At 42.3% G+C, this 24,389-nt stretch overlaps 1 protein-coding gene across 2 annotated transcripts in view; it reads left to right on the forward strand.

The window, feature by feature from the left end:
• Positions 1-21,048, forward strand: part of SYK (spleen associated tyrosine kinase) — a 95,050-nt gene extending 74,002 nt beyond the window's left edge. The window contains exons 10-14 of one of the 2 annotated variants that reach the window (XM_036856857.1): positions 1,953-2,162; positions 3,006-3,195; positions 13,961-14,101; positions 15,527-15,639; positions 18,421-19,159. In XM_036856857.1, coding sequence (XP_036712752.1) covers positions 1,953-2,162; positions 3,006-3,195; positions 13,961-14,101; positions 15,527-15,639; positions 18,421-18,493 — 727 coding nt within the window. In that variant the 3' untranslated portion in view covers positions 18,494-19,159. Of the gene's footprint in view, positions 1-1,952; positions 2,163-3,005; positions 3,196-13,960; positions 14,102-15,526; positions 15,640-18,420 lie in introns of both variants that reach the window. The other variant, XM_036856858.1, reaches the window with a different exon arrangement.
• The last annotated feature ends 3,341 nt before the right edge of the window (positions 21,049-24,389 follow it).

The following is a 24,389-nucleotide window of genomic DNA, read 5'->3' on the forward strand; positions in this document are numbered from 1 at the left end:
TGTTTAGCTTTTTTGTGTACAGGTCTTGTACAACTTCTTTGTTGGATTCATTCATAGGTACTTAGTATTTTTGATGTTAATATATGTGGTATAATTTTAAAATTTTTACTTGTTATTCCTTGGCATTGCTTGAATGCAGGAATATGACTGGTTTAGTCTGTTGGCCTGATGCCCAGCAACTTTGCTTAAAGTCCCCTATTATTTCTCACTTATTATTTCCAGTAGTTTATCTATGTATTCTTTGACCCAGAAATATATCATCTATAAATAACAACAGTTTTATTTCATCCTGTCCAATCCTTATATTTTTATATTTCTTCCTTGCCTTATTGTACTAACTAGGAACTGTGGTTCAGTGTTGAATAAAAGTGGCAGTAACCTCATTCCTCCTTCCTAATTTCAGGGGAAAAACTTTCCACATTTCACCATTAGGTTTATAGCTACTGTTTATCAGATTATGAAAGTTTCCTTCTATTTCTACTTTTCTGAGGGATTTGTTTTTAATCCTAAATGTGTATTACATTTTTTGTGTACTTTTTCTCCTCTGCTGCTAGGACCACAGGCTTTTTCTCCTTTATTGTGTTCACGTGGTGAATTATACTGATTGAGTTTCAGATGTTCCACCCACCTTGCATTCCTGGAATAAACCCATCTTGTTCATGAATTATATATTCATCATATCTTTTTCATAAATCACTGAATTTAATTTATTAATATTTCCCTTTGAATTTTTATATCTACGTTCATGAGGGATATCAGTAAATTATTTTCTTGTAATTTCCTTTTTTTTTTTAAGAGGTTAATGTCATCCTCATAAAATGAGTTGAGAAGTTCCCTTCCTCTTTTTGTTTCTGGAAGAGTTTGTGAGTGTTCTCTCTTCCTTAAACATTGGGAAGAATCAAGAGGTTTCTGCTTGTTAATTTTGACCCCTACCTCACACCATACATGAAACCAGTTCTAGGTGGATGGCAGACTGAAATGTGAAATGTAAAACAATAAACTGTCTAGAGATAGCATAGGATAATATTTCCTTTGTCTCAGGAAGAGGATGCAGGGGGCTCCTAGGGTGCTGGCGATGCTGTGTATCTCTATCTGTGTAGGAGCTATAGCATGTGTCCAATGTGTAAATACTCTTCTGAGTTCTGCACTGAAGCTGTATGTTCTTTTCTGAATGTATGTCAGACTTAGTCTGTTACTCTGTTATTTTACCTATTTTTTGGGATAGTTCTGTTTTTATTCTCCCATTTCAGAGTTCAACAAAAGAGGTATATTTCTTGTATTTGTGGGAACTGTATCATGGAGAGATGCAGTTTCTCAATTCATATGTAGTTAAGTTCCATTCATTTATTTAAGCCCCACTATATCAGAATATTTTCAAGAGTTGAAACATGACCCAGGTGATGTTTTTATTAGAAAATGGAAAGTAATTAGTTTTTTGCAAACTTGTTGAAGTGTGCTTAAAATTAGCAAAGCTCAGTTTTTAAAAGTGTTTCGTAAATTATGACCTTTAACAGTATATGTTTTTTAATTCTGCAGCTAGAAATTCATTGTAACATATATTAAAGGCATGTTGTATTTACATACATTACACATAATCTGAGATGATAAATCTCAAGATGTTACTGGAATTCATGTATGTCATAGTTTGTAAAGTTTGTTAGAAAGTTATTTAAATATTCTACAATGTGTTGGCTTTCTGCTTGGTTGGGGCATACTTCAGCACTCTCCCATTATTTTTAACCAATTGGGTGTTACTCTCCTTGTCTATAAAATGAGAGAACATGATTGGAAAATTAGGCATGTATAACATGACTTCTTAAGACGCATTTCCATTCTGTGGCAGATATTTCTATAACATCATTTCTAGCATAGGAATTATGCTTCATGAAAGATAGTTACCTACATGTGAGCCACTTTGAAAAGTTTCTTATGTGTTGTGATTTCTTTTGCAGAGTTGTGAAAACAGTGGCTGTGAAAATCCTGAAAAACGAGGCCAATGACCCCGCTCTTAAAGATGAGTTATTAGCAGAAGCAAACGTCATGCAGCAACTCGACAACCCTTACATTGTGCGCATGATTGGGATATGCGAAGCCGAGTCCTGGATGCTGGTTATGGAGATGGCGGAACTTGGTCCACTCAACAAATATTTACAGCAGAACAGGTATCCTTAGGTACCCCAGAAGTTCATACTGTGAGGGGCAGGGCCCACCTGCCCAATGCACATCATAGCCTGATTTCTACAGGAAGCTTTGTCTCCTCCCACACCTTCCCAGGGTTGGTCCACACTCAGGGAGACAAGAGAGCTATAGTCTTTGGATCAAGTGCTCTTTAGTTCTTAATGTGTAAAGAAGAACTCTAATCCAACAATTTGGTCTCCTTTGTTCACTCTGTACTGTCCTGGTGATAGAATCAGCCTTAGACTATCTTGGCAAGCAGTCTCCCCTCACCAAGCAGAACAAACATGCTCTCTTAAAAGAAATATTTAAATAAACATTTTATAAAAGAAAACAGTGATATTTTACATGTCTGGCTGACCTCTACATTCCCTTGAGTAATTACTTCTGAAAACATCCGTTGCTATTAATTGATTACAACCATCTATGGAGTAATCATGCTGTGCTCATCTCCAGCCATGGTTGAGATGGAGGAACTCACGTGGAATAAGTCATAATAATAGCCACTGATTACTTTATCCCATTTACTATATTATGTTTATACTTAACTGAGACTCAGGGTTGGTTTTGCTAGCTGTCCAATATTGGAAGGGGGATTCCAACTGAAGCCTGGCTCTTGGTGAGCCAGGTCTGACCACCCCATTATACTGCTTTTCATGCAATTCAAAGCATACCTTGAAAATTCTACCAGCTGAACACCAATCACCACCATTTGTGACTCCTGCTTAAGAAGAATAGGAAGTGAGTGGGTTCATATTCTGTGTGCATGGTTGGTTTTTCTAAAATGGACTCTTGTTCACTATCACTAATAACACATTTGTGACTTTCAGGCATGTCAAGGATAAGAACATCATAGAGCTAGTTCATCAGGTGTCTATGGGAATGAAATATTTGGAAGAGTGCAATTTTGTGCACAGAGATCTGGCTGCAAGGAATGTATTGCTGGTTACTCAACATTATGCCAAGATCAGTGATTTTGGACTTTCCAAAGCACTTCATGCTGATGAAAACTACTACAAGGTAGGAACAACTTAGCCAGTATTCAGAGCATCAGGTAGTAAAAATCTGAAATACAAATGTATGTTTTCTTAATTTATTATGGTAGGGTTTCAAGAAGCAATTTCCCTATTTAAAAATAGCTATGTAAGAAATTTTCTTCTTAAGCTTTGATCCTATTGTTTAAAAAAATGGAAATACTCTAATATGTCACAACTTGGGATTTACTCAGAATAGTATCTTCCAAACTATGTTCCTTGGAACAATAGGGACTCAAGGTATTAATGATGATTCATTTGGAAAAAAACAAGAATAGAATTCCTTTGTTAAATTGTTTTGGAAAATATGCGTTGAACAAGTTGACTCTTGCAGGACTTTTCAAAGCTCCTCTCTGAACCCTCAAATAAACTAATAGCAACTAAAAGAAGGGAAAAAAATAAGAAAGTCCCATCCTCATATGAATTCAATCACAGTCTGTATGTAGAGTCTGTGTTGATCAGTTAGAAGGTGTAATAGGATTGAGACCAGGTCGTGGAAGAGGGTACCAAGAACAGGTTCCCACCTCTTCAGGTCCCTGGGAATGTCCAGCCATCTCAGAAATAGACAGCATACCCTGAAGATCTAACTAGTGAATGGCAGGATGGGATCTGTGGGATTGCCCTGTGTGCCACACCCTAGAGTGGCTGGAGAAATACGCCTAAGTGTCCACACCTACCCACACACCCTTTCTCTGAGAGCCAGGTGTGGGTATGACAGGTAGCAGCAGATAGCAGCTCTTGGTCAGCTAAGGGTCAGCATGAAGGTACGAGCAACAGTAGCAGAGCTCCCATCACAGCTCCTCACTCCATTCTTCATAGAGAAGCTGGCCCCAAAGCAAAGCTACTTCAGAAATGAGCCATCATGAGAAAAGTATCAAGTGAGCCCTTTGCGAGGACTGCTGGGAGATGGAGCAAAGGGAACCATAGCCTAGAATAACAACCACACATGCACACCAGAAAAAAAATAGATTTTATGTTGGAGACACTTTGTAACATGCACTTCATCAAGATAATTAGAGAGAAGAAAATATAGACTAAAACAAGGACTCAAAGAGGAGACAAAGACATTGAGATAACAAATAATCCCAAAACTTAGTGCATTAAAACAATGCCAGGCATTTATTTACACACAGTTCTACACTGTAGGCAGAGCTTGGTGGAAATGGTGCATCTCTGCTCCACACAGTGTCTCAGGAGGTGGTTCCAAGGGGGCAGAGGATTTATTTCCACTCTGCTCACTCACACAGCTAATGACTGATTTGACATGGGCTGTGGTCTGGGACCTCCACTGGACTGTACCCATTAAACAATAACTTAACTACATGTGGCCTCTCCATGTGCCCCTGAGCTTCCTCACAGCATGGCAGCTGGGTCCTAAGAGCAAGTTACTCAAGAGGCAGGAAGTGGAGGCCGCCAGGCTCCTAAGTTCAGGGCCCAGGAACTGGCTCAGAGTCATGTCCACTTATTCTATTGGTCAGAGCAGCCACAGACCACCCATATTCAAGGGAGTGGGGAGGAATGTCAAAGAACACGAGGGCCAATTTTTTCAACTGCCACAGATATTAAACAGCATACCATTGAAAGAAAACCAGTGAATCTCTGAAAATCAATAAAGAAGGGGAAGAAAATATAGAAGACAGTATAGAAGTAAAAGGCAAAGGATCAGGAACAAGACGATGGAGTAGGAGACCCCAGCTTCTGTCCCCCAACAAAGATCAACAGTTAGACAGCTATCCATGAATGAAACAGCTCTGAGAGAATGCTGGAGTCCACTTAAGAAGCTTTAGCAACACAGTGGGACGAAAAACCTGAGAATAACTACATAAAAAGGGAAGGAACAATAGCTTAATTTTGCCGGCATCATCCCATCCCTCAGGTCAGCACTGCTCAGTGGAGGCAAGAACCCAGCTAGAAAGAGTTCTCTTCACCAGGAAAGGGAAAGCAGGGTGAGCAACCAGCTTCCCCAGCCTTTTGGAGTACACGAAGGACTCGCTTCAGTTTCACCCAACGCAGAGACCAGCAAAGCTGAGCTGTCTAGAGACAGCTAGGAACAAGGAAGAAGGGAGAAGGGTGAGAGCTACCACTATCAGCTACACAGCAGGAGTGAGCATGGTTCCTGGTGACCCACTCTGCAAAGGAACCCCAGCAGCCTTCACTACTGAGGACTTCAACTGGCCTTGCAGACGCTGCAGATCCCCCCAGCTTTCATCACACAGGATCTCATCATGGACTCCCCACAGATTTCACCACTGAGGGTTTTTGCCCTACAGGTTTTCTAATTCACAGACACCAGCCACCTGAGTCCCTCCCTACTCCCCCCACCTCACCCACTGGGGAGCAGGATCCATACCAGCAGCCCGCTCCAGCTGCTGTGGCTGCTTGCGTGCAAAGTGGCAGCCTGGACCCCAATGGCTGATTCCCACCAGCATGTGTGCACTCGTGGCTCTCTCCTGCAGCTGTGTACCTGCACACTGCCAGCTCAAATTCCATTACTGGCCGCCACTGCTGTGCATGTACCTGGGGTGAGCCTGTGCAGCTGCAGGAGTGCACTCTGACAGCCAAGGCCCCTATGGCATCTTGTGGGCTTGGATATGGCCCCGTCTCCTGTCACTGGCCTGCACCACTGGGCTCACCTGCAGCTGCGCACTTGCACACTGTCAGCCCAACTCCCATCACCTTTAGTGCCATGCATGTACCCACAGCAAGTCTCTGCAGCCACAAAAGGGCATGCCAGTAGCCCAGGGTCACTGCAGCTGCTAGTGCACCCACAGGTGGCCTCAACCTGTGTTGCTAGGCCCAGCCCTTGCCACTATGTGTTTTGCAGCCAGCCCCAGTCACCAGAGGCAGCTGCAGCCAGCCCCCACAGCTGAGTCTATGCACACCACTGGCCCTGGCCACTGCCAACACCTGCCTGATCCCTAGCTGCTGGGCCTGGAGGTACCACTGAGGACCCCAACAGCCCTTGCAGCCACTGCAGATCCCCTGTAACTATTGCCAAGGAGCACAGAGTTGTTGTTTTGTGAACCACAGAGATGTAAGCAAGTGAGACATCAAGCCCTACCACTAGACCTGGAGCCATCACATACCCTTGCACGTGATATCCTGTACCCTAGACCAGCAGTCCCCAACCTTTTTGGCACCAGGGACCAGTTTTGTGGAAGACAGCTTTTCCACACACCGGGGGTGGGGATGGCTTGGGGATGATTCAAGCGCATTACATGTATTGTGCACTTTATTTCTATTATTACTACATTGTAATATATAATGAAATAATTGTACAACTCACCATAATGCAGAATCAGTGGGAGCCCGGAGCTTGTTTTCACTTGCCACTCACTGATAGGGTTTTGATATGAGTCTGCAAGCAATTGATTTATTATGGTCTCTGTGCAGTCAAACCTCTCTGCTAAATATAATCTGTATTTGCAGCCGCTCCCCAGTGCTAGCATCACCGCCTCAGCTCCACCTGAGATCATCAGGCATTCATACGGAGCACGCAACCTAGATCCCTTGCATGTGCCGTTCACAGCACGGTTCGTGCTCCTATGAGAATCTATGCTGCCACTGATGTGACAGGAGGTGGAGCTCAGGCGGTAATGCGAGCAATGGGGAGTGGTTGTAAATACAGATGAAGCTTTGCTCGCTTGCCTGCTTCTCACCTCCTGCTGTACAGCCCAGTACTGGTCCTTGGCCCAGGGGATGGGGACTCATGCCCTAGACCCAGGGTCAAAGTATGCTCCAGCATGCTCCCACCCACAGGTGAAAGTCTTTCCTTACTGAAGTCAGCCCATACAGTCTGGAAGAGGTGGCTGCATCTTCAAATGTACAGATGCCTACACAAGGCTGCAAGGATCATGAAGAATCAGGGAAATGTGACACAACCAAAAGAACATGGTAAACTTCCAATAACTGATCCCAAAAAAATGGTGATACACAGATTGTCTAACAAATAATTCAAAATAATTCTTCTTCTCAGAGAGCTACAAAAGAACACAGATAAACAATTTAATAAAAATCAGAAAAACAGTACAAAAACAAAGTAAGTTCAACAAAGACATAGAGAACATAAAAAAGAAGCAAACAGAACTTTTGGAGTTGTACAATACAAAGACTGAACTGAAGAATTCAATGAGAGTTTCAACCACAAACTGGACCAAGCAGAAGAAAGAATCAGTGAAGTCAAAGATAGATCATTTGCAATTAGCTAGCCAGAGGAGCAAAAAGGAAAAGAGAATAAAAAGAAGTGAGGAAAGCCTACGGGACTTATGGGACACCATTAAGAGAAACAAGTTATATATTTCTAAAGTCCAAGAAGAAGAGAGGGTGAAAGGGGCAGAGAACTTATTTTTAAAAATAATGGCTGAGACTTCCCAAATCTGAGGAGAGATTTGGACATCCAAGTTCATGAAGCTCATAGGTCCCCAAATAAATTCAATTCAAATAGATCTTCTCCAAGACACAGAATAATAAAATTGTCAAAAATCAGACAAAGAGAGAATCTTAAAAGCAGCAAGAGGAAAAAAAGCTTGTCCCTTACACGGGAGCTCCCCATAAGGCTACCACCAGATTTCTCAGCAGAAACCTACAGGCAGGAGAGAGTGGAATGATACATTCAAAGTTCTGAAAGAAAAACATTGCCAACCAAGAATACTTTATGTCCCAAAACTGTCCTTCAGAAAGGAAGGTGAGATAAAGACTTTCCCAGGCAAACAAAAGCTGAGAGAGTTTATCACCACTAGATCTTCCTTACAAGAAATTCTGAGTTCTTCAAGCTGAAATAAAAGGGAGCTAATTAGTAACATGGAAGCATATGAAAATATAAAACGTACTGATAAAGGTAAGTATATAATCAAATTCAGCATACCCCATTACTATAGTATGGTGTTGTGTTAATCACTTAATGCTGATATAAAGATTAAAGGACAGAAGTATTAAAAATAGCTATAGCTACAATAATTTGTTAATGGATACACAATATAAAAAGACATAAATTGTGATATCAAAAACATAATGTGTCGGGAGGAGTACAAGGGTAGAGTTTCTGCATACAATCGAAGTTAAGCTGTTATCACCTTAAAATAGACTTATATTTATAAGATGTTTTATGTTAAGCCTCAGGGTAACCACAAGGCAAAAACTTGCCATAGATACATACAAGATAGAGAAAAGGGAAGCAAAGTATACCACTATGGAAAATCATCAAATCAAAAAGGAAGACAGTAAGAGAGGAAGAAAGGAGCAAAAGAACTATAAAACATCCAGAAAGCCATAATATGGTATTAGTAAGTCTTTACCTATGAATAATTACTTTAATTGTAAATGGATGAAATTTTCCAATCAAAAAGCATAGAGTGGCTGAATGGACAAAAAAAAAAAAAAGTCAACTGTATGCTTCCTACAAGAGACTCATTTCAACTTTAAGGACACAGAAAAACTCAAAGTGAAGGGATAGAAAAATATATTCCATGCAAATGTAAACCAAAAAGTAGCAGGTATACCTATGTTTATGTGAGACAAAACAGACTTTAATCCAGAAACTGGAGCAAGAGACAAAGGAGGTCAGTCATCTTATAATGGTAAAGAGGTCAATTCATTAAGAAGATAAAATAATTGTAAATATACATGCACCCAACATTGGAGAACCTGAATATATTAATCAAATATTAACATATCTGAAGGGAGAAATAGATAACAATATAATAATAGTAGCAGTCTTCAGTACCCCACTTTTAACAATGGATAAGTCATAGAGACAGAAAATCAATAAGGAAACATTGGACTTGACCTGTGCTTTAGACCAAATGGACCTAACAGAATTTACAAGAGAATTCTATTAAACATATCAAGAAGAATTAACGCCAATCCTTCTCAAACTATTCCCAAAAATGGAAGAGGAGGAAATACTCTCAAATTCATTTTTCAAGGCCAACATTATCCTGATACAAAAGCCAGATACAAGGAAAGAAAACTATAGGCCAATATCCCTGATGAACATAGATGCAAAAATTCTCAACAAAATACTAGCAAACTAAATTTTAACAACATGTTAAAAAGATCATACACCATGGTCAAGTAGGATTTATTCTTGAATTCGAGGATAGTTCAATATACACAAATCAATAAATGTGATACCCCACATTAATAGAGTGAAAGATAAAAATCATATGGTCATCTTATTAGGTGCAGAAAAATCATTTGACATAATTCACATCATTTCATAATAAACAGTCTCAAAAAAGTCAGTATAGAAGGAACATACCTCAACACAATAAAGGCCATGTATGGCAAGCCTACAGCTAACATCAGCCTCAGTGGAGAAAGGTTGAAAGTTTTTCATCTAAGATAAGGAATAAGACAAGGGTGCCCACTCACACCACTGATTAAACAGTACTGGAAGTCCTAACCAGAGCAATTAGGCAAAAAAAACAAAAACAAAAAGAAAGGAAAGAAGAGAAATAAAAGGCTTATAAACCAAAATTACCTCGTCTCTATTTGCAGATGACATGATCTTATACAGTTGACCCTTGAACAACACAGATTTGAACTGTGCAGGTCCACTTACACATGAATTTCTTTCACTAGTATGTACTACAGTACTACACAATCCACTATTGGTTGAATCCATGGATGCAGAACCATGGATACAGAGGGCCAACTGTAAGGTTATATATGGATTTTTGACTGTGTGAAGTGTCGGCATCCCCAACCCCTACATTGTTCAAGGGTCAGCTGTATATAGAAAACCCTAAAGACTCCATCAAAAAACTGTGAAAACTAATCAACAAATTCAGTAAAATAGCAAGATACAAAATCAACACGCAAAAAGCAGTTGCATTTCTATACACTAACAGTGAACTATCCGAAAAAGAAATAAAGGAAAAAAATCTCATTTACAATTGCATCAAAACAATAGAATACTTAGGGATAAATTTAACCAAGAAAGTGAAAGATCTACATACCAAAAATAAGACATTGATGAAAAAAGTTGAAGAAATGGAAAGATAACCTGCGTTCATGGATCAGAAGAGTTAATATTGTTAAAATGACTACACTACCCAAAGCCATCTATAGATTCAATACAAATCCCTATTAGAATTCCAGTGGCATTTTTCACAAAAATAGAAAAAATAATCCTAAAATTCATATGGAACCCAAAAAAACCCTGAATAGCCAAAGCAATCTTGAGAAAGGACGAAGCTGAAGGCATTATGCTTCCTGATTTCAAACTATGCTACAAAACTGTAGTAATCAAAACAGTGTGGTACTGACATAAAAACAGACACATAGATCAATGGAACAGAATCAAGAACCTAGAAATAAACCCATGCATATATAGTCAACTAATATTTGACAAAAGAGTCAAGAATGTTCAATGGGGAAAAAATAGTCTCTTCAATAAATAGTGTTGAAAAAACTGGATATTCACATGCAAAAGAATGAAATTGGACCTCTATATTATAACATTCACAAAAATTAACTCAAAATGGATTAAGGATGTGACTGTAAGACTTGAAACCATAAAACTCCTAGAAGAAAACATATGGAAGAAGCTCCTCAGTGTTGGTCTTGGCAATGATTTTTTGGATATGACACCAAATGCACAAGCAACGAAAGCAGAAATCAACAAATGGGACTACATCAAACTAAAAAGTTTCTGTACAACAAAAGAAACATCAACAGGATGAAAGTTCAACCTACAGAATGGGAGAAAATATTTGCAAACCATCTATCTGATAATTGGTAATTATCCAAAATATATAAGTAACTCATACAACTCAATAATAAAGCCCCTCAAATAATCAGATTTTTAAATGGGCAAAGGACCTGAATAGAAATATTCTATTTTTTTCTATATTTCTATGACAAAAGAAGACATTCAAATGGCCAACAAATACATGTAAGGGTATTTGACATCACTAAGCATCAGAGAAATGCAAATCAGAACCACAATGAGATGTCTCTTCATACCTGTTAAAATGGTGATCACCAAAAAGATAAGAGATAACGAGTGTTGTTGAGGATATGGAGAAAGGGGAATCCTTGTACAGTGTTGGTGGGAATGTAAATTGGTGCAGCCACTATGGAAAGCAGTATGGAGTTTCCTCAAAAATTAAGAATAGAACTACCATATCATCTGGCAATCCCACTTCTGTATATATATCCAAAGGTAAGAAATCACTATCTAGTAAAGATATCTTTACCCCCATGTTCACTGCAGCATTATTTACAATAGCCAAGACATGGAAACAACCTAATATCCGTCAATAGATGAATGGATAAAGAAAATATGATACGTGTATGTGTGTGTGTGTGCATGTGTGTGTGTGTATGTGTGTGTTGGCTTAAAACTGTAGACAAATATATGGGATATATTCAGACATAAAAAAGAAGGAAATCTTGCCATTTGCAATAACATAGATGGACCTTGAGGGCATTATGCTAAATGAAATAAGTCAGAGAAAGACAAATACTGTATGATCTCATTTATATGTGGAATTTTAAAAAGCCAAACTCATAGAAACAGAGAGTAGATTTTGGTTGCCAGGGTTTGGGAGGTGGGGGAAATGAGAAGCTGTTGGTCAAAGTGTACAAAGTTCTAGTTATAAGAGGAATAAATTCTGGGAATCTAATCTGCAGCTCAGTGCCTAGAGTTAACAGTACTACATTGTATAGTACTTGGAAGTTACTGAGAAAGTAGATCTTAGGTGTTCTCACCATTACAACAGCGACAACAAAAATTAGCAATTTTGTCAGGTGAAGGATGTGTTAACTAACCTTATGTTGTAAACATTTTGCAATATATATGTGTCTCAATCATCATACGGTACAAAAAAAAGAAGCCATGTTAGAAGCAGCTAAAAGAGACTGAACACAAATGAAAAGGTGGGAACATGGAGAATTTCTTTAAGAAAACAAAGTGAAATGGAAAACATTAAAGAGTTAAGCAAGATTAAAGAGAAATGATAGTGATGAAAGCAAATTAGCTCAGTGCTCGGAGAACTGCATGACAGCATGAATTTGTGCAGCAGGACTAAATGCAAATGCCCTTTAATCCAGCAACTCCTTACAAGTACTCTACACACTGGGCAGATACACACTGTCAGTAATGTTCATTCTAGCATGATGTGTAATAGCAAAAATCAGGAAACGACTTAATGACCTCTCAGTAGGAGGCTGGTTAAATCAGTTGTAGAAGATTTATGCAAAGCATACAATTAACTCTCCTAAAAGTGACTTTCTTTGCATGTGCTGACATAGACATATATCTATGACACATGGTTAAGTAGAAAAATTAAAAAGTAAAGTGCAAAAAGTATATACCTATAGTTTGATTACCCCTCAAGAAAGCATATATTACCAGTTTATACTTGTATGTAGATTTTTCTGGAAAGATTCAAGAAAAACGATCAAACGTGCTGTCTCTCTTGGTGAGGATTTGGAGTTTGTGGTCGAGAGAGATTCCCTTTTCATCATATTTAGGATTTGTCAAAGGTTTATCTTGTGATCAGTTTAAAATTCAGAATAAACTGGAAATAACACACGACTAGATTGTTCACAACTTTTGAAATCAAAATCTAAAAATAATACATAACATGAATGAGACAGACATATAAGCAGTGTGTCATTTAGAGAAGTGCCCTAGCACCTGTGGTCTCAGATTGATATCCCCGAGTTGTCTCCTCTGGCCACCGTAGGGCAACTCACCTCCCTCCCTCCACTTGAAGAGATGTCACACAGGTTAGAGTGACTTCCATGGGAGGTATCAAGACTTCACTACACCACGCTGAACCCTAAGCCCCAAAGAAAGAGTTTTGCTAGGCAAGATTTTGATCTCTTTACTAGCACTTGCTTTTTTAAATTAGAAAGTATACAACTTTGTTTTAAATGACACTAGCAAACCGTCTCCCCCAAAACAGTGTTGGTTTAAAGCTGTAGACAAATGTACAGTAATAGTTAAATATATTATGAACAGCCGAGTATTTCTTGGAGCAAAACCATGAAGTAATATTCAGGCCTGACTCTTGCATTGCCACGCCAAGCTCCAAGAAGCTGTGAGTAGACAAAGGAAGAGGTAAGAGAAAGAGACTAAAAAATACAAAAACTTCAGTCTGAACCTTAAAAATATGTATTTAAATTTTAAAAATTTAAGATGTTAAGATTTAACATATTTTTAAGATTCAGACCAGATATATACACACAGGCATTTTGTGAGTCACGATTTTATTTCTTTTTTTTTAATTATGGTAAATGCACATAACATAAATTTTACCACCGTAACTGTCTTTAAGGTTACAGTTTAGTCAGGTTCAGTACATTCACTTTGCTCACAACCAATCTCTAGAATTCTTTTCATCTTCCCAAACCGAAATTCTGTACCCATTAAACAGCTACTCTCCATCCCACCCTCTCTCCAGAGCCCCAGGCAACCATTATTCTACTCTCTGTGTCTATGAATGGGACTGCTCCAGGGGCATCAGATGAGTGGAATCATACAATATTTGTCCTTTAGTGACTTCACTGAGCGTAATAAAAGGTAACCACATGGTGCATCCACGTCGTGGCGTGTATCAGAGTTCCCTTCCTTCTTAAGGCTGGATGATACGCCACTGTATCAATATACCCCATTTTGTTTATCCATTCGTCGATGGACATTTGGGTTGCTTCCACCTTTGTGAATAGTGCTGCTATGAACAAACATGGTGTCCATCATTTTATTCTTAATGAAACATCTCCATGTGCTTGGTTTTCAGGCCCAGACCCACGGGAAGTGGCCCGTGAAGTGGTACGCTCCGGAATGCATCAACTACTACAAGTTCTCCAGCAAGAGTGACGTCTGGAGCTTTGGAGTATTAATGTGGGAAGCATTTTCCTACGGGCAGAAGCCCTATCGGGTGAGCTACTTTTTGTTTCATTTCCTAATTAACAGACCATCAGAACAGATAAGCCCCAGATTATCTTTAAAGGACCCTGAAAAGCATCAAATCTGGACACCCTTTCTGAGTCTTTATCTCTTGAGAGTGTGGGGTTAATATGATCTCACTTTATTCTAAACTGAAAGAAATATTTGAAGCTATCTGGACAGTACGTAGGGGTTTTTTTATTGTGTATTACGCATATAAATATGCATAAAATATGTCAACGAAAATTCAATTAACTGTCAAGTTAAGAAGGATAAAAGGGAATTTTATTTGAGCCAAACTGAGGATTATAACCCAGAAAGCAGATTCTCGGAAAGCTCTGAGAACTGTTCCACCGTTAGAAGTCAAAGGCACAGTCATATACATTTTTGAGATCATACATCAAAATGACATACTGATATTTTACATAAAGGTCATTAGGGATACATAGTCCAGGTAAACATGTACAAAGGGAGCGGCAAGTCACCATGCCCTACAGAGCTAGGAAAGAACACTATTTTTTAAAGAAGTTACAGTGCTAGTGTCAGAAGAAAGGAAAAAAAGTGATCTTTATGGCCAAGCAGGCACTCCCATCTTTGAGGAGCTCTGGTTAATGTGTAATGCAGATGCACACTGCACATTAGGGAGGGAGGGAGAATGTCCACACAAACACAGAATTTTATGTGTAATTTTTTCTTGTCCTGCCTTAAAATATAAATTTTATTTCATCAAATATATACCCAAATCACGATTTATTAGATTTGAAATAGAAATAATGGCTATTCCCATTAACAAATTTGCAGCTGTTACCTTTTTTTAGATGTTTTTCATCCCTCTCTCTCTCTCTCTCTCCATATGTATATATATATATATATATATATACACTGAAAAGTGCACAAATCCTAGGACACAGCTTGATGGATTTTCACAATTGGGACACACCCATGAAGCCAGCCCCCAAATGAAGAAACAGAACAGAAGCCCCCCTTTCCCCCTGCACACACAAAACTTACCCCAAGGGTAACCCATCTGACTTCTAGCATCATAGATTAGGTGCTCCTGCTACTTCCCTGGTGGTCCAGTGGTTAAGACTCCACGCTCCCAATGCAGGGGGCCCAGGTTCAGTCCCTGGTCAGAGAACTAGATCCCGCATGCCACAACTAGAAAGATCCCACGTGCCACAACTAAAGATCTTGCACGCGACAATGAAGATCCCGTGTGCTGCAACTAAAACCCAGAGCAGCCAAATAAATAAATAAATATTAAAAAAAATAAATTAGGTGCTCCTATTTTTTGTACTTTATATAGTTGAAATCACACAGCATGTACTCTTTTGTTTCTTTTGGGGGGTAGGATGTATTTGTTTTGTTTTGCTACATGCTATGTTTAAAAAGCTCAAGAATATTTTGCATGTTTTAGGGAATGAAAGGCAGCGAAGTTTCTGCTATGCTGGAGAAAGGAGAGAGGATGGGGTGCCCTCCAGGGTGTCCGAGAGAGATGTACGAGCTGATGACCCTGTGCTGGACCTATGAGTGAGTACCCAGCCCTTCCTGCCATTTAGCCCCACACTCTGGAGGCAGATAGAATTGCCGAGCACTAAAAAGGAGCATGAATTCTGTCTTTTCATGAATCAGGGATGGGCTCCTTTCTAAACAAACAATGGGGGGAGAGGTCTTGCTTCCTGAACCACGCACTTATATTCTTTAGTCTAAAGAGTACAGACAATTACTCTAATTCGGGATATCAAAATTTAAACGTAGATAATATTGGCCAAAGGGTGGAGGGGTGGTCAAAGTAAAAAAATATTCTTAAGGGTCTGGTCTGGTGATACGTGCTATTTTGGCACGAGCGGATGGCAGAGGTACTTAGCAGGGAGATGTCATACTTCCTAATTCCTGATCACCTTTCAGAGTGAGGCATGACCACGGATGGTGGCCAGCTCACAGATGGACTGGCCAAGGTAGCACTTCCCGAGAAGCAACTCAGAACTTGGAACAGTGGCCCTAGAGTCTACACTGAGAGGCCTCACGTGGCCTGCCTGGTAGAGCACATGTGACGTTGTAGGCAGGTGATGTCCAGGGCAGCTCAGCTTGCAAGGGAAACACACTGCACCTAAGAATGAGGGACGTGGCCTTTGACCTTGCCTGGGTTTGGCAGCCTGGACGTGCATCATGGGGAAACCCCCAAGCCATGGTCTCTGTCCCTCTGACACTGAAGTGTGCATATGGCACCCTTGCAGCTTGGCAATGATGCAGGTCTGTAATCCGGGGGAGCTCATATATCTGCCAATAGATTTGATACTTCGAGGGTCAGGTTTGTTCTCAGATAGCTGATATTGCAAGAGTATCTTCAAGATGATGGATATTTCAGGTGCTCTCAGATGCCACCTGGGATTCTGCAACGCCTCGGGAAGCATCTTCCACAACTGTAGCTGGGAGTGGAAGTGAAGAATCTCATTATTACCTAGAAGTGACCCAGGGTCAGCAAGGGAGAGGGCAGGTATTTCCCTGCCACTTTCCTCATGGAGGTTACAATTCTGGGCTAGGCAAACAGGAAACAAATTAACCCCGAGATAAATGCATGATTATGTATTGTGATGGGTGCTATAGAGCAAACTACAGGGAGCTTTGAATGAGAGTGGAGAATTTCAGGGGGGAGGTCATACTTCCATTGGAGAGTCCATATTGGCCTCTTTTAGGGAGGGTCATTCCAACCGAGAACTGCAGGTTGAGGAGCTTGAGTGCTGGAAACGCCCCCACTGGGCACGAGGGTCAGAGCGGAAAAAGCACCCCAGACCCAGGTAGTCGGAAGTGAGCAGGACGCCGGCACACACACAGGACACTTGGCCACCCTCCTCTGCAGAAGCTCGGTGTTGTCCTGGAGGCAGCCTCACCCATGGTATAAAGGAGAGATTCCCTGGGAAACCTGACCAGGTGTCTTCGCTGAGGGCCAGTCTGTACTCCTGTTTCCCTACACTAGTTTGTTTGCTTGGTGCTAGGCTGCTGGGTGGATGAAACACTCACAGCAAGACTCAAAAGGACTCTTTGTGCATTCGGATCCCCATGGTCGGAGTAGAACACCCTGTTTGGCAAAGATGTTGAAGTTGTGTTCTTTGGCTTGAAGTTTAGTAGCAGGAGGGAGGCTTTCCTTCTGTGTGGACACAGGTTTCCACACATGGTCCTACATCCCAGGCTTGGCCATCATGTCCCCTCCTGCAGCACAATTTGGTGGCCAGAGACACATCTTCCCACAGTGAGTGTGGTCTATAGACATGACCACAGATGGCTGATATTTTTACACAGTTTTAATGCCTGCTCTTGAAAGCTGTAGGTGCAACCATTTGTTTGATGCCATTTGACAAAACAACCTAGTTTGGTTCTGTAGAAGCCACTCTGCCCTTATAACAGTAAAATGATTCTTGGTTCCCATGTGTGGCCGCTGGCTGTTCTCTTATAACTAGACTGAACCATATGAAATCGCAGTTGTTGTAGGTCAAAACGGTTGAATGTGGACAGTTCGTGCAGTTTAACCTCAAGTTCTATGTCACTTTTTGGGCAGTTTTACCCACTTGCAATATAACCAAAAATCTTACAAAATAAAATTAACTTCTGAGCAAGGATAGACTCTCCGAATTTTAAGAAATACTTGCTTCCAACTGATTCTGTTCAGTATGCCCATGTTAGAGAAAGCAGAGATGTCTATAGAAGTTTGTTTAGAGGTTGCAAGTTGTGAAACAAACTTTTACCCATGGTTTATATACATCATCGCCTCACCTGCCAACAGTGACAGAAGTAAGGCCTTGCCACATGAAGGTTTACAATAGCAGCATCTTTTCAGAAAATCCAGAGCCATCTGATTGGAGTGTGGGGAGGGGAAGTTTAACTTGTGTCCACATTTTTTAAAAAAAAAAGGTTGAGTCAGACGTTAAATATATATCTGCAGCACACTGACCAACTAAGTATTTTCAGACACGTTCTGTTTTGCTAGGTCATAAGGTCACAGTCTCTGAACCTGCGGTTAAAAGATCCTGACCTTGAGAACAAAACTTTCCCATCTTTAAGGTGGACAGGAGTCACCTGGAGACCTTGTTGAGTGCAGACTGGGCTCGTTAGGTCTGGGGCGGGCCTAACACTGTATTCCCCAGAGGCTTCTGGTCAACCACACTTAGAGCAGGGATGCAGTGTGACCGCAGGCTCATGGGGAAGCGGGGCGCGGCCACTCCACTAGCGCTGGGCCTGCAAAGGCCCCTGCTGTGACCAGCACTTTTTCACAAGTATTGATAACAAACAATAATGCCTCTCTTCCCTTTGCAGCGTGGAGAACAGGCCCGGATTTGTAGCAGTGGAACTGCGGCTGCGCAATTACTACTACGATGTGGTTAACTAATGGCTCCCACGCCCGTCTGTGGCTGCCTTTGGCCAAATGAGAAGTTGAGGGAAGACTATTCCAGTGCTTTGATTTTGAGTCTCCATCTTCCTCCGCCCGGGAGAGCCAGCTCAGGTGGAACGTTCCAGTGACTGTCGTTCCCCAAAGCCTGTCCTGGAACACGCCCTCCACAAAGCAACCCATCCCAGAAGAGCGGTGGGAAGACAGACAGACACCAGGACCAAGGGTCCCTTGGATTCGTGTGTGTTTCTTGTCTGAGTGGCAGGTTATTTGCAGGATTTGTTTCCAAATTTCTTTCTGTCTTTTCAGTTCTCGGGCTCCTGGGCTGCATTTGAATACTCAGCGTCACCATGGGGTGCTGAATCCTCTTTCCCATTTCGGCTGCATTTTCAGTGGCCAGAGGGTGCCCTTGGCTTGTGATGCCTGCTGTGGAGGGAAGGAAGGGAGAGGAGAAGAGGTTTGAGTGCCTCCAGAACATGGCTCCTACAGGTCCCAAGATTGAGCCCTGCCACTGAAAAATATTCCCTGATAAAAGTGCTTTGAGGCTTAAAAAAATCAGGCTGGACCACTGCAGTTTCTAAGCCTGTAGCCCAGTTAAGGGAAAATAAAAATTCTGGATACTGCTTTTGTTCTATGTGTTCTGAGGCAGAAGACTCACATCTATATGAAAAATGGAGCCTGTTGGAATGAATTGGCTTGGCTTACTTTCCCCGCAAAAGCCTCTCTGAAGACTATACTTGACTGGAGACTAATAAATAAAGTTCTTCATGGAGACCCAGTAGGGAAGAGGATGTCTGTCATCTCAGATCTGATCTAGGACAGACAGCAGGGTACAGCGGGCTGTCGTCTGCTTAGTGTGGTCGAAGCTTGCTCTCCCCTAGAGAGGGCCTGCAGCCAGAATTCCCTGACTCTTTCTGTATTCGTAGTGAGGGACAACCTGGTGGCCAAGGCCATCTAAAGAGGAGTTTCTAAGGCAAGTATTAATTCACAATAAAGCCACAGATCCTGACCCTCTCCACAAGTAAGCCTCATTGAATGCAACTTTGGGTTGAAGATACAAGACGCAAGAAATTTTTTCTAGTCCCTGGGTCTTAGTTAATCCTTGGCTAATGTTTGATCTCATGCGGATCATCAGCCCATTGATATCAGATTTGCTGTAGCCATCCTTCTTAAGTCAGTCGAGACACATAAACTCAGACCATCTTGTCTTCAGCGGTACCTAAGACATTTTAAAGTGTACATCCAGCCTATGGCCAGAGAGGAGGCCCCACTCATGACAGGGGAGCCGGGCACGGAGAAAGGCAGCAGTCGGCACCCCAGCTTAGCCAGCAGAAGACATGAGTCCACTGGTAGAACTTGTGTTAAGAAACTTTCAGAAGCCACCCATGCTTTTTTGCCACATGGTGGTTTAATCATAGTGTTAAAGAAAGGATCCCTGTGTGCTGAGCAGATACTCAAAACAATGGCAATGCACATTTAGAGTCCCTGAGATTATAAAGATGAGTGACACAATCTCTGTGGTCAGGTTGTTTGTAGAATCGTCACAGAAAGGGCTGGATAAAGCAGTAATGGCATCTGAGAAAGAGACCATCCATACACACTGCTGAACTCCCAGGGTCCTTCTTCTACCCACAACGTGTGTCTGTAGCAAGGCCACACACTTACAGGAATAGAGGGCATGCGTGTCATAAACATGTAGAGCTCTTGCCTTCTTTCCAGTGGGATTTTCCACACTGTCTAGCAGCTCAACACCCTTCCCAGGAGTCTGGGGATGAAGAACATCTAGAATGTGAGTGGGCAAGAGATGCCCTGCCCAGGAGGCAGCCAGCACTCCCCTCCACTCTGTCCTCCACTTCTCCCGCTAGTGGAAAGAGGCCTGTGTGTAGAATTTTCACTGTGGCCGCTCGCCCAAGTCTTGTCTAGTGAAAATTGTATCCTGCGTTAGGGATAACTGTTCTTTTCCCCGGGGTCACAGAGGAAGGCACATAGGGAAAGGCACCTTTGTGGAAGGATTTATGAAGTAAGTGAGCAAAATTTGGAATCTTAGGGCTTACTGCAAGGCTGGGCTTTCACATACATGCTGCCCTTCTGATGGGTCTAACCACGTCTTTACCTGGGTCTGGGCTCACTCCATGTGCCTTCAGCTTTTGGTCCATCTTTAGCAGGAACAAAAGGACAGCACATCAGACACTCGGCCCTGGCCAGCACCAATTGTCTGCTGATGCCACAAACACTTTGTCACCTCAGTTGGACCAAAGGTTTTTTGTAACAGAAACATAGTTCATTCTGTGGTTAGAATAATTACAAGTGTTTTTCGTTTGAGCGTGTCCTTCCCCTGCACTTGCTGGTACCAGCCTTGCCTTTGTCCGTTGCATGGTGACTTCACATCTACTCCAGCCCAATGACTGCAACCCCACCTGGATTTTCACATGTAGGGGTGACCGCTGGTTTATCAGGCCCCCAGACTCCCAAAGAGCACACTCGACCTGTTAATCCGGGCATCATATTCTCCATTCATTTCAGAAGAGCAATCTTTTGTCACTGGACTTTTTTCAACCGTGATTTTTAATAAAACTTTTAAATGAGCTTTGTGATGATTTTCATGGATGTGATTAAAGTATGATAGGTTATACTGTCAAATACACTGTGTCAAACAGCATTGTTAAATGTGCAGCATGTATTTTAAAAAATGGTAAGTCCCCAGCCACATCCTAAAAAGATGGATGTATGCAGGCTGGTCGGAGCAGATCTGGAAGCTTCTGCCATGCACAGAAGGAAAAGGCCTGTCAAGGAGGGCCCTGGCCCGCCATGATCCTCTGTTCACAGGCAGGGGATCTGCCCAGCGAGAGCCTCACAGCTCACATCGTACACTAATGGGAGGAGGGCTAACAAGACAGAAATCCCAGAAGAGGCCAGAGCAGCACTGTGGCTTGTGTACCTTCCCTTTCTCTGTACAGATAGCTTAAGGAGCATTGGGGGTGTCAAGGAAAGATATCCAGAGCCCCCATCCCCTGTTTTAAAGGGGGTTACACACATGCATGGACATCGCACACATACACATACATACACACACACCATGCACATACACACACTGCAATAAGCACACATGCACACTGAACCTTATTCCAAATGACCACTTCAGTGCCACTGTGGGGCAGACATCCTGCCTCAGAATACATGCTAGTGGATCTAGTCATCTCTCTTCTACCTGCTCTGGGCCTGGGTCAAGTACCAGAGTCTCTCCTGGCCATCAGCCTCCCTCCCAGCCCCACTAGAGGTCCTCCGGCTTCTGGCGGGCAGAGGTTTGGAGGAGACCTGGGTTGGCTGGCCTCACACTCCATTGGTGGGCCCTGAGACCAGGAGGACCCCAGAATGGGGATGACTGCCAAAAAGCCCTTTGTCTGGTTTCCCCAGAAGCAGGGCACAACAGGTGGTGGTCTCCAGCACTGAGCTTGGGCGAGTCATACAAACTCAACCTCCTGATGTGCATAACTGCAGCTGAGGGTTACACAGTGACCTATGAAGACACATGTAAGTGCCGGCCACAGAGGCCAGGAGCCATATTCTAAAAATGCCAGCGGGCACCACAGCCTGTGCCCCCAAGAGCAATGGGCGACCTGGTCGATGGGGATTCTGCAGGCCAGCAGGTGGCACTGTGTGACAGCTCAGGAAGTGACTTCTTCAACCCCAGGGAGGGCGCAGAACCCAGGTAATCACATGATTGTGATCCTTGGAAGCAGTGATGTGAGATGGCTTTGTCACCAAAGTGAGCTCGGGCAGAGAGAGATTTTAAGACCTGCCCTTGTCTATCCAAGGGGAGGAGGGGACTTTAGAACCAGTCAATAAACACTTTCTCTTTTTAGTAAAAGCACCCATTAGACCTTGTCTGTCCCAAGCTGCAGTTAAGGTGAGAGCTGCTGGGGCCCGAAGGAAACGGGGGTGGCAGAGAACAGCTGACTTCCTGTAAGCTTGGGTGACTTCTTGTCCCCTCAAGAGTTCCATTTCATTGAAATTGGCCCATTCTGGTGTTGTTGACTGGAGGAAGAGAATGTGTTTTTCCCATCCCACCCACACAGGCCAAACCGAGGAGTCTGAAAACTAACCCCCCATATGGGGGGGGGGTCCTATGAATGACATTGCTATAAAGAAACATATCCATTGACCACCTGATACATGAAAGTGACAACTCATTGTGTGACCCTGAACTGCCCACCAATTTGTAGAACACCTAAGGCCAGGAGCATCAGTGGCTCCCAGCTTCTGAAACATAAAGCTGATTTTCAGAAAAATGAAAATAATTTGAAAGAGCCAGAAAGAGATTCTAATTCGGGACAAACGATGCTGGCATTTCCCACTTTATGCAGCAGTTGCTTCCTTCTGGACACTGACTTGTGGCCTCAGGGTGAAATTTGTCCCTGCTTCAGGGAAAGCAAGTCCTCCTGAATCATGGCCTTTCTCAGGTATTGGGAGCCCAGCAGAGGCAAAGCACAATCAGGCCCCCCAGCCCTACACCTTTTCCTTCTCCCTGCCGTCCATCCAAAGAAAAACCGGAGAAACAGCTCACAGGTGTCTTCCCGCGAATGTGAGTCTGGAAGACAGAGCTGTGCTGTGCACCCAGCAGCTCCCTGATCAAATAACACGGCTGAGTGCATTCCCACGTAAGGACTCTGGTGCCCCATTAGCCCAAAGTTCAAGGAATAAAGTGCAACAAAGACCTTTTCACACATTTTTTTCTAGTTCATCATTTTCCCGGCTTCTTTGACCACAGAAGCACTATTGTGCTCAATGCCTACTAGCAAGACCAAGCTGGTGTTCCTCACACACTTTAGGAAATGCCAGACTTACCACGCAGGAGGGAGGGGTCTCTACAGTGGGATACTGTGCACTTGTGGGAATGTAATTCTGTCCCTGAAATCAGCCAAGGAAACAGTTACCCTGTTCTTATTAGCTGAAAAACCAGCCCTGTCCTGTTCTCAAATGCGGGTTATTTATACATCATGTTCCCTCTCTCTCTTTCTTTCTCTCTCTCTCTCTCTCTCTCTCTCACACACACACACACACACACACACACACACACACACACACACACACACACAACACTGGGACACATATAATCAATCTTTCCTTCCAAGAAAAAGAAATAAAATGATAGCATTTTGATACAGAAGGAGGACCCAGGGCACATAACTTGATGTTTCACTACATAGAGCTCTTTTTAAGACCACTTATTTATTATTTTGTAGTTTTACAAAACTGACCTACATTAAGAAAGTACACATTTCCAGAGCCACCACCACCAAATCCAGCAAGAATCCACCTGGACGCCCAGCATGTCCTGAGATGATTCAACCCATCCTGTGCCGGTTTAAACTCATGATCTCACCAGCTGGGCGCTGCCAGTCACTGCCCCCTTATGGGGCATTAGCTGACCAAGTGGTGCTCTCAGCCCACATGTTACTCAGCTGAGGACATTTCCAGGAGCTATTTTCTCAGCGAGGCGTTATTTTACCCAAGTCTTGATTCATGAGACTTTATGCCTTTGCAGTCTTTGAGGTCTTCAAATGACTCAGTTTTCCATGACGACCATTCAACTGTGGAACAGTGAGTGGAAATTGTATGTTGTTCACAAACAACTCTTTCTCATTCATAAAAGTAAAGAGCCAGTGTCTAGTACTGTTTATTCTCCATAGTGTGTATGAAATGACACCATGAATTTCTATAAACCACCAAGGATGTCAAAGCTCTTTGGAAGACAGCACTGTTAATACCCATGGCTTGTGAATAGCTGCTCTGAGTCCCTCCTCCCCTGACATGGGGGAAGAGGTGACGCCTCAGCTTCACAGGCAATGAACAGGAAAGGAAAGGTAGGAAAGATCATTGATCAAGAAAACCATTT

The sequence above is a fragment of the Balaenoptera musculus genome, chromosome 6, assembly GCF_009873245.2.
Source record: "Balaenoptera musculus isolate JJ_BM4_2016_0621 chromosome 6, mBalMus1.pri.v3, whole genome shotgun sequence".
Lineage (NCBI taxonomy): Eukaryota > Metazoa > Chordata > Mammalia > Artiodactyla > Balaenopteridae > Balaenoptera > Balaenoptera musculus.